Source organism: Tetrahymena thermophila, assembly GCF_000189635.1.
Source record: "Tetrahymena thermophila SB210 genomic scaffold scf_8254422, whole genome shotgun sequence".
In the NCBI taxonomy this organism is placed as follows: Eukaryota; Ciliophora; class Oligohymenophorea; order Hymenostomatida; family Tetrahymenidae; genus Tetrahymena; species Tetrahymena thermophila.
The window spans coordinates 224,316-238,748 of record NW_002476204.1 but is presented as its reverse complement, the minus strand read 5'-3'; the positions used below and the strand labels follow the sequence as shown (position 1 = coordinate 238,748).

The 14,433-nt window shown below is 24.9% G+C and overlaps 3 protein-coding genes across 3 annotated transcripts; 2 read left to right on the top strand and 1 right to left on the bottom strand. All coding sequences in view use genetic code 6, as the record gives it.

Moving 5' to 3' along the window:
- Positions 1–401: 401 nt before the first annotated feature.
- TTHERM_00691710 (toprim domain protein) lies at positions 402–4,243 on the bottom strand (the record flags this gene model as incomplete). The annotated part of the gene is made up of 3 exons (XM_001032136.2): positions 3,120–4,243; positions 2,235–2,805; positions 402–2,084 (listed from the first exon to the last, which is right to left on the bottom strand). Exons 1-3 carry the CDS (start codon positions 4,130–4,132, stop codon positions 402–404), a joined length of 3,267 nt encoding a protein of 1,088 aa, XP_001032136.1. The 5' UTR covers positions 4,133–4,243.
- Positions 4,244–5,102: 859 nt separating this feature from the next.
- Positions 5,103–8,016, top strand: TTHERM_00691700 (peptidase M1 family aminopeptidase; the record flags this gene model as incomplete). Its single annotated transcript, XM_001032135.2, has 4 exons — positions 5,103–5,795; positions 5,864–6,044; positions 6,111–7,042; positions 7,102–8,016. The coding sequence occupies 4 exons, from the start codon at positions 5,103–5,105 to the stop codon at positions 8,014–8,016; spliced, it is 2,721 nt and encodes a 906-aa protein (XP_001032135.2).
- Positions 8,017–11,111: 3,095 nt separating this feature from the next.
- On the top strand, positions 11,112–13,055 carry TTHERM_00691680 (hypothetical protein; the record flags this gene model as incomplete). The annotated part of the gene is made up of 1 exon (XM_001032133.1): positions 11,112–13,055. The coding sequence occupies one exon, from the start codon at positions 11,112–11,114 to the stop codon at positions 13,053–13,055; it is 1,944 nt and encodes a 647-aa protein (XP_001032133.1).
- Between the last annotated feature and the right edge of the window lie 1,378 nt (positions 13,056–14,433).

Sequence of the window (14,433 nt, the reverse complement as noted above, 5' to 3'; positions counted from 1 at the left end):
TTTATAAAAAAAATAAATAAACTTTATCAATGTTTAGTTAACACTAAACTTTTTAAAAAAAATGATGAGAATTTAAAAATTTTTAATTAGTAAAATTTAAAATATATAATCCTTTTAAATATAAAACAATATAATATTTAAAATTTGTACAGAAATGTTTGGTAAATGCAAATAGATTCTATTGGTATTTAGTTAATTAACACTGAGTTTTTTAAAAAAGGAAAATGAGAATTTAGACAAGTAAATATATAATAACTTTAATAGTATAAAATTTAAATATAATTCTTTTGATTATTTGGATAATTAATTTTTAATTAAAATTAAAATAGTATGGTATGATATGGTATGGTATGTTAGTCAATTTGAAATAAATTAATGAAAATTTCATTTTTGCTATCATCTCAAATTTTGTTTTATTTATTCCTTTTTTCTTAAAATTTTTTTTCTATAATTTGGCTTGATAAATCATCTTCACTTTTATGCTATTTTGACAGAATCTTATTAGAAATATCAGAATTAGCTTCATATTTTTCAGAAAATATTTATTCCATAAATTCTTCTGTGAACTAGAATACTTTATTTTCGTTTGTATATTTATTATAAGGGTTGCTCTTTTTAAATGATCCATTTATTAAATCTTCTCTTTCTTCAGGAGGGACTGGAGAATAGTTCTTGAAAAAATTAACTGTTGTTTTAACCTCTTTTTCTTATTGATAAAGATCGAAATTCATTGGCTCAAGGGAGTCAGTGTCATATTCTTCTTTTTTGTAAATATTTTTATTTTTTTATTTAATTTATTATTATTGTTTCTAGCCTTATATTTCTTATTCAATTAACTCTTCGTTTATAGCTTCTTACATTTCATCTTCATAATTATAATTCAATGATAGATTAGATTCTATCTAATCAACTGCTTCATTATTTTTATGTATTATTTCTATTTATTCTAAACTTTCTTCCAAGTTTAACTATACTTCATCTTTTTATTAATCTATAGATTCTTATTAAGCTTGGGTATCCATTACATTTAAGATAGTGTCTTCTTTATCAATAATTTCTATATTTTCATTTTATTTTTTACTCTTTTAAATTTTACTTTTATCTTCACTTTTTTTATCTTATTTTTAATTATTTTATTCCCACAATTAAGATTGTTATTTTTAAGCAGAGAATAAACTTTATTTATCAGCATTTTAGACATCTTCAATTTGATTACTTGAAGCTGCTGAAGCGCTTGAAGAGGAAGGAGGTGGAGGAGTGCCTGAAGATGGAGGAGTGTTTGAAGAAGGAGGATTACTACTTGAAGATGGAGGAGTATTGCTTCCACCATTATCATCGCCATCATTATTTTTATTATTATTAGGATTTCCACTTTTATTTCTTTTGATATCTACCACTGGATTAACTTAGTCCTCTTCCTCAATTTTTTCCAAAATTTTTTCTCTCTTGAATTTAACTATATCAGAAATAGTTTTTTTGCTAGAAAGTATTTCTGATACTTCTCCTAAACTCATTTCGTAGAAATTTTTATTAGATTTATCAAAAATAATAGCCTTCTTGCCAATGTCACCATTAAAACGATTTTTTTTGATATCAATAACTCTATATTTATCTCTATTTTGCATTATAATAACATTATCAGCTTCTTAAGTTGCCTTTGCAGAACCGAAGACTGAAGAGATATTCAAATCTTCATTTTCATCTACTTTTTTTGGATGGATAACAAGGGTTAAATGTATGTCTTTCTTAGTGGCTAATTATCTAAATGCTTCAATTGCCCTTTCTTACAAATCAAATTTAGAAAAACCTTTAGCTTATGTACCCAACAAGAACTATAGATTATCAATAACAACATGTTATATGTCGTATTTGTAAATCGAATACTCAATAGTAGAGATAATTTAATCTAAATTTGTAGAACCATAAAAGTTCATGAAGTACATAGGTATCATATCAAATCTCTAAGCCCAATAAGGAAATTTATTATGGTTTTTGAATAAATCTTACCCACTCATTTGCATAATCATGTTGGTAGCTAATACTTCATTTTTGATTTCAAAAGAACCCCAGAGTGTTGGGACTTACTATTTTTTAAATTAAATTTTTAATATAAAAGAAACATAATTAATTTATTGAAAATTTACAAAAAAATTAAAATAAATAAATAAATCTTTTATTAGAATGAATGAAGTATTTTTTAGAATGTTCAAGAAAAATTTAATTTAAAAACTTACTTGAGTACAAAAATCTAATGAAAGCTGAGATAAAAAGGTTGTTTTACCAGAACCAGTAGGACCAGTCAAAACAGTCATTTCACCTCTTCTTAATCCCTTAATTGTTTCGTTGAAGAACTCAAATCTTCTTGAACGATATCCTTAACTATGCTCAAATTTAAGCAGTCTATGTAGAACTAAATCCTTCAAGTCACTAAACATAAGAATATTTTAATCTGGAATAGTGGCTGATTCTTAAATATATTTAATAATTCTAGAAGGATCTTAACGTAAAATATCATTTGCATCTTTTTCTCCTAATGTATTCACAATATAGGTCCTGTGAACTCCTAACTTTTCTGCTAATTTTTATCTATTGTTTCTACCTACTTCATCATTATCCAACCACAAATAAATTTTTTCAATTTTTTCTAAACATTCAATAACTTCAAGAGGGAGATTCGAGGCACCATTAGGCAAAGAAACAGCAGGTAAGCCAGTTGCCTAATTAACCGCCATAGCATCATATTCTCCTTCAGTAATAACTAATTCTTTAGCATTTTATGGTACTGTATTCAAACCAAATATACCGCTAAAATAATTAAAATTTAAAATTTAATATTAAAATAATAAAACTGATGTATCTAAAGAGTAAATTAACTTAAATAGAAAATAGAGAAGCATAAAAGCTCTAAAGTGTAATAGAAACCAATATCGATTAATAGATATTTTTGGTTATAACTGATATTTTAATAAATGAAATTTAAATAGTTTTTTATTTATTCTACTTATTGATTAATTCAAAATTGTAAAACTTCAGAAATTTCTAGATATTCAAACGAATTAACATTTTTGATAAAAGACAAAACGATAAAAACAATATAAAACAGCTTGATGTTTATTTACCTCTTTGATCCAGATGGTTTTACTCTCATGTATTTTTTATTTTCAGATCCTATTCCTCTAATTTTACATTTAATTAACTTACATGAATTTGTACTAATAGTTATTCTCTGTGAGTTACCATTTGTTTCATCTTAAAAGACATCTCTGGCCTTGTCTTCGTCACTGGATTCAGCTTCAACTTTTTCAAATTTAAACATAGGAAAGTATACAACAGGTACTTTAATAACATCTCCTTCTTTATTTATAAAATCCTCTTTGCCTATTCCTATTTTGTATTTGACTAATGTTTCAAAATTAATATGTCTTTAAGTCGAGTTTTCTTTTCCACATATATAATTTAGCTCTTCTTTATACACTTCCTTATCGAACAATTAATTATGATAGAGATAATATTCTGAATCATCCATACGCTCTTCTTATTACTATTAATAATTTTAACTGTAATTTCTAAAATCATTTATAGATATATTTTTATAAAGAAGATTCTTAAAATCCCACCAAGAACCATGAATACCACATCTAAAACAATTGAATTATCCAGACTACTTTTTGATTCCAAGTGTATATGCATTTGAAATATCATTATTGTGAGGTTTTAAGCAAAAAGGACACCATTCAATTTATATTTACGAGTTATTTAAAGACTATTTATATTATATGTCAAATTTATTTAATAAATCATAAACTTCATCCTCTTTCAGGATATAATGACTACTCATCTTTGTATGGGAATAAAAAAATCTTCCACTTTGAGGATTTTACTGCTATTGTGTATTCTTGCTCTAATCTTTGTCATTTCTAGTAAAATTATTATTATCATTTTAGCTCTTTTGATTACCGCTATTGTTAGGATCTGTAGAATATTTGAATGAAATAAACTAATTTTATAGCTGAGTTTTTTAATTTATATTTTTTTAGCATAAGGATTTGATGGTGTTTTTCATGCCATATTTATAGATAGAGCGAGTATTCTTACATGTAGCAAGAAGACCCTGTTTAAGCACTTTTTGCATTAACCTTTGTCTACTTATATTTAATATTTCTAAAACTTTTTTTAATACTTGTAATTGTTAAATCAAAAGATATCTATAAATATTTGATATTTTTTTAGATTCTTTGGTATTCTTATATTTTCTTCACAAATTAAAATTTATATTCGCCTAAATAATACTTTCTTTTACTATATATTTAGCTATATACTTTGCAAAGCTTATCATCATCCTCATCCTTTCACCTAATGCTATAATACAAATTTCAAAAAAATTTAATTTTGTTTCAAAATCCTTTTTTGTAAAATACTTCTCCTTACCAAAAATCAACAAAATAAATTATAAAAAACACCGCAAAAGAAGAGATATCAACATGTTTTATTATAAAATTCATTACAACTCCTACATAGATATTTTAACAAATTACTTATTCTACTAAGTTAAGATTAATTTTTTCATTTTTAACAAAATAACATCAAACTGAACTGAATTTAAAATATTACTTTTAATATATTTTTTCTCTAAGTTAAATAATGAAATTTAATTTTAAGTATTTACATTATTTAAAATTTTATTTTAAATTAAATCGGTTCTAATTTAAATAATTTTCGCGTTTTGATTAGCTAAGTTTTAATAAATTAATTTATAAATATCAAAAATATCAATAATTTTATTTTATTTTTAAATGGGAATAACCATATTAAAGTTGTAATTTGTTGATTTGATATTTTAATTACAGCAAAATTTTATTGATTATTTCTAATATATAAACAATATTAATTAAAAATAAAATATTGATAAAAGCAAATCAAAGGAATGAATATCGTATTATAAAATTATTAATAATATCTAAATAAAAAGTAATTGACGTAATATTTGATATCAATTTCTATTTGATTTTAAAATATAAGGAATATTAATATTTAGAATTTAAGAAGTTTTTAATATTTTTTGATATAGCATAATAGGAAAACACACCAAACCATTCTGAGTTATGTTAAACTTTTTTAAGAAAAAGGAGATAGATTGTTAAGACATGAAGTCTCTTACTTAAGCGTTTGCAAAATAAAGAGCTAATTAAATAGTTAGCAAAACAGTCAGCTATGATCTTGTTCTAACTTTAAAAGAAGGTTCTAAGTATGAAGGAAAGGTGTAAGTCACATTTGAAGTGACAAAACTTTATAAAAAAGACATTTATATAGACTATTCAGGTGACAAAATAGTAGGATTAAAGATTAATAGACACCCTATAAAGATCGTTGAATGGAACGGAAAATTTTTGAAATTAAAATATAATTATTTGATTGATAATGGAGTTAATATGGTAGAAATTCAATTTAAGAATGATTATTCTAATAATGGTTGTGGCTTACATTCTTATATAGATCCAAAGGATTAGAATTAATATCTCTATTCTTAATGCGAGGCCTATTACTGCAACATGATTTTCCCTAATTTTGACTAACCCGATATTAAAGCAAGATTATTACTCACTGTAACCATTCCTAAACATTGGAAGTTTATAGCAAATGAATCTGCAAAATCTTCTATTGAGACAAATGAATACAAGAAAATCGAATTCAATCCTACAGCATACATATCAACTTATTTATATGCTTTTATAGCAGGTCCATTTTACCAAATAGATTTTGACCTTGAAGATAATAATATGAACCATCTCAATTGTGTATGTTAAAGCTTTTTTTAAGATATCTTCATTCATTTACATGTTATTTATTTATTTACTTTTACTAGGATATTCCTATGAGTCTTTACTGCACATAATCAAGAAAACAAAGCTTATAAAAATAAAAAGATTTTATATTTGATGTTACTTGCAATGGAATCAACTTCTTTGAGAAATTCTTTCAATATAAATATCCGTTTACCAAATACGACTAAATATTTTGCCCAGAATTTAATTCTGGAGCTATGGGTATATATATGATTAAATTTTAAAAAGTTTTAGTTTTAAAAGTTTTATATTTATAAAATATTTTAGAAAATGTAGGAGCAGTAACATTTAATGATAACTATTTATTTTAGGAAGAAGTCGACATATAAAAACTTAGCAGTTTTGCAAATACAATTATCCATGAACTTGCTCATATGTGGTTTGGAAATTTAGTAACGATGAAGTGGTGGAACGATTTGTGGCTTAATGAAAGTTTTGCAGATTTCATATCACATTTTTGCCTATCCAAGATAAACATTAAAAAATTTGAGAGTATTCGAGAAAATATTTGGCTGTAGTTTAACTTTAGAAAATCATGGGGATATCGTGAGGATTAGTTGCCTACTACTCATCCGATAGCAGGTAAAGTTCCTAATACTGATGTGGCAAGAACAATATTTGATGGAATAACATATTCAAAGGGAGCAAGCACAATAAAATAACTTCTGTTTGTTATTGGAGAAGAGATATTTAGTTAGAGTTTAGCTACTTACTTTGGAAAAAATGCTTTTAGTAATGCGACTTTAGAAGATTTTATGTAGTCTTTAAGTATGACATATTCAAAAGTAAAGAAGATGGATTTTGATTTTAGAAGTTGGCAGAAAATGCACATTTAGACAGCTGGTCTGAATATTGTTGAGCCTTACTTTGATCCTGAAACTTCTCAAACCACACTAACTATTGTTTAGTCTTGTGCTTTGTAGAGTCATCTCAATTTAAGAAGACACAAAATGAAAATATGTTTCTTCGATGATAATGCTACCATGCATGACTAAACTATTTATGTTTTACCCCAGATTGATACAATTATTAAATACAAGTATCCTTTCAGAATCAGAGCCGTCCTTCTCAACTTCGAAGACCACGCTTTTGTAAAAGTTGTTTTAGACAAAGAGAGTTTGAGCTTTTTCAAGAAAAATCTTCATTATATTCATGATGACCTAACAAGAACACTAATTTGGAGATCTATATTTGAGATGGTAACTTATATATAAACAGCCAATTTAAAAAAATAGACATCTTTTCATTTAAAAAAAAGGTTAGAGATGCACGAATTAGTTCTGACGAGTATCTGGACATATTCAAAAAGAATATTGTGAATGAAAGGACAGACTCAATAGTGATAAACCAATTTATGTACATGAAAGCAGTACTATTCAGTTACACTCCTCCTTAATATCTAGTTAAATACTCAGAAGATATGTTTAATTTTATTTAGGAATACATGAGAGAAAATCTATATTCAAAGAATAAAATAATTGCTTTGAGACAAATAATTACTAGCTTTGTTAAAATTAAGGATTCTATCGATTTAGTTGAATCCTCGTATCTCTAACAAATAAAAATTTAAAAATCTCATAAGGGATTAAACGCATTAGCTAAAGCTGGTCTGAGAACTTCTAATGTTGTTTCTTTAATACACTCTTCCAATTTTCATTCTAGAGAATAAAAAAGAAAATTCTATGAGAATTACCTTTTATCTAATAACAACATTTTCAACCAAACCATTTCTCAAAGGTGCTTGATATAGGATTTTACTTTGTAGGAGTGCTAGTATTTATGGGAAACATTTATTTAATATCCTCAAGTTAAATCGCTTAAAGTGCAAGAAGCTGCCATGTCTGCATTTAATTTACAAAACCAGTATCCTAAATTTACTGATGAATGGTTTAATTCAATTGAAAAAGTGTTTTAAAAATAAACGAAGGAATATGCTTCCCTTTTCTTTGACTAATTATTTCCAAGGGATGATAATATAAGCTATATATGCGATAGACTTAGAGTTCTACTTGAGAAAGTAGAAAAAAACTAAAAGCAAACAAAATAGTAATAAGAGTATGGATTTTTGCTAATCAAAAAACTTAAAGTGGCTATAGATGATATATAAAGAAAGATCAAGGCACACAACAAGTTTATTTAAGAAGAACAAAATAAAATGAAACCATCACTTTGATTATTTTAAATGTCTACAAAAAAAAATGAGAATTTATTTTAATTAAATTTAATACACTTTTGTTAATCTAAATATTAATTAATAATATAAAATTAATTAGATATTTTTTAAGTCTATTTTAAATGATCATTTGATTATTTGATTGAACATTTCACTTATTTATTTATTTATTTATTTATATTATTTACTGGAGTTTCAAAAGTAAAATATACATTTAAAAATAAAAAATTGATTAAAATTACACTTTTCCCTTTATTTAATTTTATTTTTTTAAGTATTTAGAATGATTCTTAGTTGGTAGAATTATTTGATAATTATTCTAACTGATATTTACTTTTTTTTCTTTAGATTGGATGTCTTTATAACAGATTTTTTTATTTCTACGTGTTTAAGTAATGATTAAGTAAAGTGTCAAAGCAAGATTTTAAATATGAGCTTTTATCGATTAATAAACTGTAATTGATATTCTAATTCAACTTTTAAGTTAGATTAATATAAAATCTTGTTTTAAGTCTTTGTTCCAAAAATTCTTTTTAAAATTTAAATGCACAACTATTCTAGACACGTATTGTTGATCTTACGCATAATATCTAATACTTAACAATTTTACTACTTTGAATGCTAGAGTATTGATATATCATTCTACACCGAGTCAACTTTCATTATAAAAAATTTTGAACTTAAATGTGATATTTCTATTGCTTGGATAGTTAATTTTATTTATTATATAAATGCAAAAGAATGAGAGAGAATAAATAATTATAGGATTTTTAAAAGTAGAGTGGGGGTCCTTTTGAGACATGCATAAGCTATAAATGCGTATCTAAAGCTAAATAAATTGAATTAAATTACTTTTAGATACCAATCACTCGTGGGAGGAATTATAATAAAAGATTTGAAAGCAAAAGCTAAATAAGTAAATAAATAAATGAAAGAATTTTAGAAAAATAGAATCTATGTTTATTACTGACATATGACGCGTAAAAAGAGTATGTAAAAGAAGAAAATGAAAAAGAGATAAAAAAGATAAAAATTCAGCATCTCAATAGAGATGCAAATGAAAAAGCAATAAAGACATAAAAAAAGAAATAATGAAGAAAAGAATCTTTGCAAATAAATAAAAGCACTCATGAGACAAACACACTGTTTTTGATGAATTTTTCTATCAATTATACCAAAAAATATTATAAATATAGTGGAATCAGTGTGAAGGATGAAGAGCAAATTTGACTGAAGCTAATAATGAGAAAAATAAAAATTAAAAAAGATTAAACGACAAAATAATAAATTTGTTAATCGAAGTAGAAAATCGTATTTATTTGATAAAATAGTGTAATTATTTGCAATTAAACTGGTATCAGAAATTGTAGACTCACATTTGCATTTATAAGGAAATAAGCAATCTAATTCTGCTTATACAATTTTAATAATGCTTTTATCCTTTTAATCTGATTATTTTCTTTTCTTTCATTATTTATTTAAACAAAAGTGATGAAAATTTCTAAGATTTATTTTTTTATTTATTTATTTTTATTCTGATAATTTTTCAACAGATTTTCATTTAGTATTTGTAAATTTATCATTAAACTCTAATTAGAAAATGAAATATTTTTACCATTTGATAATGTAATAATATTTTAAAAGTGAGTAAATTCTATTCAAAACTTATCTTCTGATATAGATAAATCGATAAGGCATAAGATAGATTTGGCACTGAGTTAAAGGTGCAATAATTTCCAATATTTTTAATTACTTTATCCTACAAAATAATACTTTCACAAGATCTTTTTTTAAAATTATAAATTCCTACTTTCACTATTAGTAAAAAAACCTTTTTTATTTTTTGTTAAAATGAAATAAATAAAATGACAGTTTAGCCTTTGTTGAGTTTTTATGGAAGCAACTTCAAATTTAAATACTGTTTCTTCTATACATTTAAAAGGGTTTCTAAAAAATAAAAATAAATATATCTAAATAAATACGAAATTCTATCCTTGATTTATAACAATAAAGCTCTCAGGGAGAAGTTAAGACAAATAGAAAGAAACTAGTTAATAATTATTAACTTGCTGATGGTTAAGATTATATTGAAGAGTTTGATATATTAATTTTTTTGAATTTTAGAAAATAATTTTACCATTTATCTTTCGAAAATAATCCAAAAGAGTTAGTTTATGGAGTTCTAATCTAAACAAAAATAAAATAATTTCTGAGACATACGATAAGGGAGATTAAAAAGCGATATATTTACATGAAATTATTATGATTTAATTAGGTGTAATTATTAGCTAGAAGAGAAGACTTATATATGCTATTTTTAATTTTTGTGTGAAGGAAAGATGATGAGTTTATTAATTTTAGAAATATATTTATTATGACTCCAATGATAAGATTAATTGATTGATTGTGCATTAAAAAATCTAAAAAATTATCAAATTTAATTTTGATTGTAAGTAGGAGATCAATATCTATTTATCTATTTATCTATCTATCTATTTATCTTTTTTTCTGGGGGAGAGCTTCATCAAGCAAAAAATAATAGGTCTGATAGATAGTTAATTCAAAAACAAAAAAGATTGGTGAGTGGACATTATCTTCTTGTGAAAGAAGAGCTGAATCAAATCATATTAAAATTGATGGGAGAATTTAGTTAATTTCTAACAAAAAATTTAATAAGAAACAAAGAAAAAAATCAAAAAAAGAGAGGAAAGCAGAAGAAATATTAAAAACTAGAAACCTATTATTTGAAAAAATTATTGATCTACAGAGCTACAATCATTTTTCTACTTAACGAAAACAATCAGCTCTTTCATATAAGATCACACACAAGTTTTGCTCGTCATTTCATAGATTATACATATAGAAACAAACAAAGATTTTCATTTTTTTAGTTATCCTTTTCATTCATTTTACTTACGCAAAGCACCTATTTTATCTATCATTTTCAACTTTCAAATACAAGAAATCAACGAAATTCTTGATAATTAAAAAGAGATATAAATAAAAGAAATCCTACTTCGCAACAAGGAAATAAAACAAGGGTAATCGTGAAATTAATCTTATAAAACAGTAATATACTTATAAACATTAACTCAATGACCACCGTAGACAGTTTTAAATCATCAATCGTCAGCTTTAACAACCAATGGTTGTTAGTAGAAACTACTACCACAAAACAAAAACTTGCTACCCCTACTAAAGGAATCTCTTTGAACAATGCAACTACAAATTTAGAAATATCATCTTCAATCAATTGCATTAATTAAGATAAAATGGAAATATACCATAATGTCGTTCTAAATGGATGGCTTGTTCAAACAGTTTCAGTATTTAAACCTTAGAATCCCATAGCAGCTACTTAAACACAAACTGCTACCTCTTCTACTTCATAATAATAATTAAACAATCCTAAGTAAACTAAAATATCTTCAAATAACAGGCAATCTTCCTTGGCAGAAAGTCCTAAGAGTACAGAGTTTGGTAGCGGAGAAGAAGAAATTGAAGAGGAAGATGCGGAAGATGATGAAATAATTGATGAAAATAATTAATATGATCCTGAGGCAGATGATGACTACTAAGAGGAAGAAGCCCACAATGTAGAAGAAGAAAGCTCCCCACAATAACAAATAACATCAAGTGATTAGCTTCTTTATTCCTTCATAAAAAAAATACCTATAAACGTAAATGAAAATAAACCAGAAAGCAGGATAGATAATGCCAACAATAAAACAAAATCTCCCAAAAAATTCAATTCAGAAGTTTCTGCTTTCTCAACAAGAAGCACAACTAATAACTCAGAAAGCAACTACTCTATTTCAAAAGCTAATAAAAGTTTAATAAATTAAATGGTACCTGCATTTTCATGCGATAACATCATAGAAGATTAAGACAAAAAGAAGAGAGTAAAAAAAACTTCAATACTCACAGACGACTCTTAGAATGAAACAACAAGGTAGAGCTTTGAAGCTGAGGAAAGTCTAATGAACTCAAATTGCGGTTCCTCCACTAAGAACAGCGGCGATATGCTGATTGAAGACTAGATCTCTTGCTCAGCAATTCCCGATAAAGATGCTAAGGTTCCTCTTAATAATGTTAAAAATAATTATTTCATCACAATTCCAGGAAATAGCAGTCCAATTAAAGCAATAGGAGAAGATGACACAAATAAACATTAAATTATTTAATTAAACAATAATCCTTTGAATGGTTAAGCTTCCCCACTCCGTAATGCTTCATAGAGCTTAGAAACAGCTATCATGATGCAACTCAACAATGGTCATGATTCTAACAACGAAATGCTCTAAAACAGCAGTTGTAGTTAAAATGAAGATTCATCTAACTTCTCGATTGAAACAGATAAAATCTACAACTAGCTGATTAACCGTAAAAGAAATATTGTGAAGAAAGCAATAGCGAAATCCTCTAATAACATTGATAAATCTTTATGCAATATATCTTCATCCAATTTGCAAAGCACATCTAATAACAATAGCGCTAAGCCTCGTAAATCTTCCTACTTAAATTCAATAAAATTAGCATCTTCTCCAAGCCTAACAAATCTTAACTACAAGCGCGACAGAAAAAATTTAGTTAAGAACTTTATAAAGGCTTTCAGAGGATTCATCAATAATCCTTCAGATGAGCCTGAAGTATTGGTTGTTCTGAAAGAAGCAATATCTGAATCCTCTTAAATAATGTCAGAACTGAACAGTATTAGGAAGAATTTTGAGAAATTTATCTCAAAAAAGAATTACAATAATACTTTAATGGTTGAATTGATATAGAATTAAGAATTTAATGTACTTTTTAGCTATTTCTTAAAAGAAAAAGCCCAAGAGTGGATATACAGTTCAAAGATCAAGGATAAGCTCTCTCATGAAGAAGCTTTAAATCATTATCTTCTTTCATTAAAAGATTCAAAGGCTTTAGCAAAAGTTCGTTGCTTGAAATATCGCTCAGCCACAAACATAGAAGATTCATAAATTTCGCCAATGAACAGTAAGTAAGGTTCTGGTGAATAATTTGCTGGTTTTAATTGAAAAAATCTTAAAAATATAAAATATATCTATCTATCTATTCATAAAGAATCAGACACAAGAAATAAAAATTATTAAAATTAAATATTATTTTTAAAGTACCTTAATTTACCACAACAATCAATCAAAAAAACAAACAAACAAACAAACAAGAATAATTTAACTCAACCGCTTACTGGTAAATCAGCATTTTTTATCTGATTTTCAATAATAATAGTAAGTGGTTTATAAAAAATAAATATCAATCCTTCATAATAAATCACATTACTAAAACGACTAAAACTAAACCTAAAAAAACAATATAAGAATAATTACTCTTTCTAAAAGTACAGACAGACAGAAAAATAAACAAACAAAAAAAACAACTCTTTCTACTTATTCTATCAAATATTCAATTATTTATATAATATACTACAGCTAACTGCAAAAATTTTGTTATTAAATTAATTATCAAATATTTAGAAACTATTTATGTTACATATCTTTATAATTTATCCTATAAACGATTTTAAAATTAAAAAATAAACAAGCTTCTTATTTTTTCTTTGTTTTTTTGTTTTTCTGTTTATGTATTACAAATTTACTAAAAAATGTGCTAAAATCTATTTAATTTTTTTCTACTTTGAAGATAGACTTAATATTTTTTAATTCCCTTCTAGTGAGTTAAGGGTAATCTTATTTAATTAGAAGTACATTCAGCTTTTAAGCAATCAATTTTGTTGGTAAATGTTTAATTAATTTCATAGCTAAGATTTTTTAGCTTTTAGATAATTTATTTTAATATCCTTTTTTTTGCTTTGTAATAGTTGATACAAAATTAAGGCTTTATTTAATTTTCTTATTTTCAAATAAAATTTTGATTAAAAAAATTAGATATATACACACACCTACGATCAGTATTAATTTGATGGAAAATAAATGAAAAGACTGTTAGATTTTTTATTTATTTAATTAATTATATTTAAATTTAAATAATGATTAGATAGATCGCACGCACATGCTTAAATATTTAAAAAATTAGATGAAAATTTTTTGCAAACGAATATTTTGTAAGATTTAAAAAGGTGAGGTAAGAATAAAAAAAGGGGTTTATTAATAAAAATAAGATAAAAAATTAACTTCTAAATTAAAGTTTAACAAATCAATTAAAAGCCACACAAATTTAATAATTTGGTGTATAAATAAAATTAATTATGAAGTTGACTTTCTCTATTTAATATTCATCATATCAAAAGATTGCTTGATAAATAAAGACTGTCGAAACTTAAAGAGCATACATATTCCAAATAATTTAAGATTAAAATTAATAAGAACATTGAAAGTAAAATTTATTAAAATTAAATTGTTAATTGAATAACTAAAAGAAGAAAAATTTTTAGAA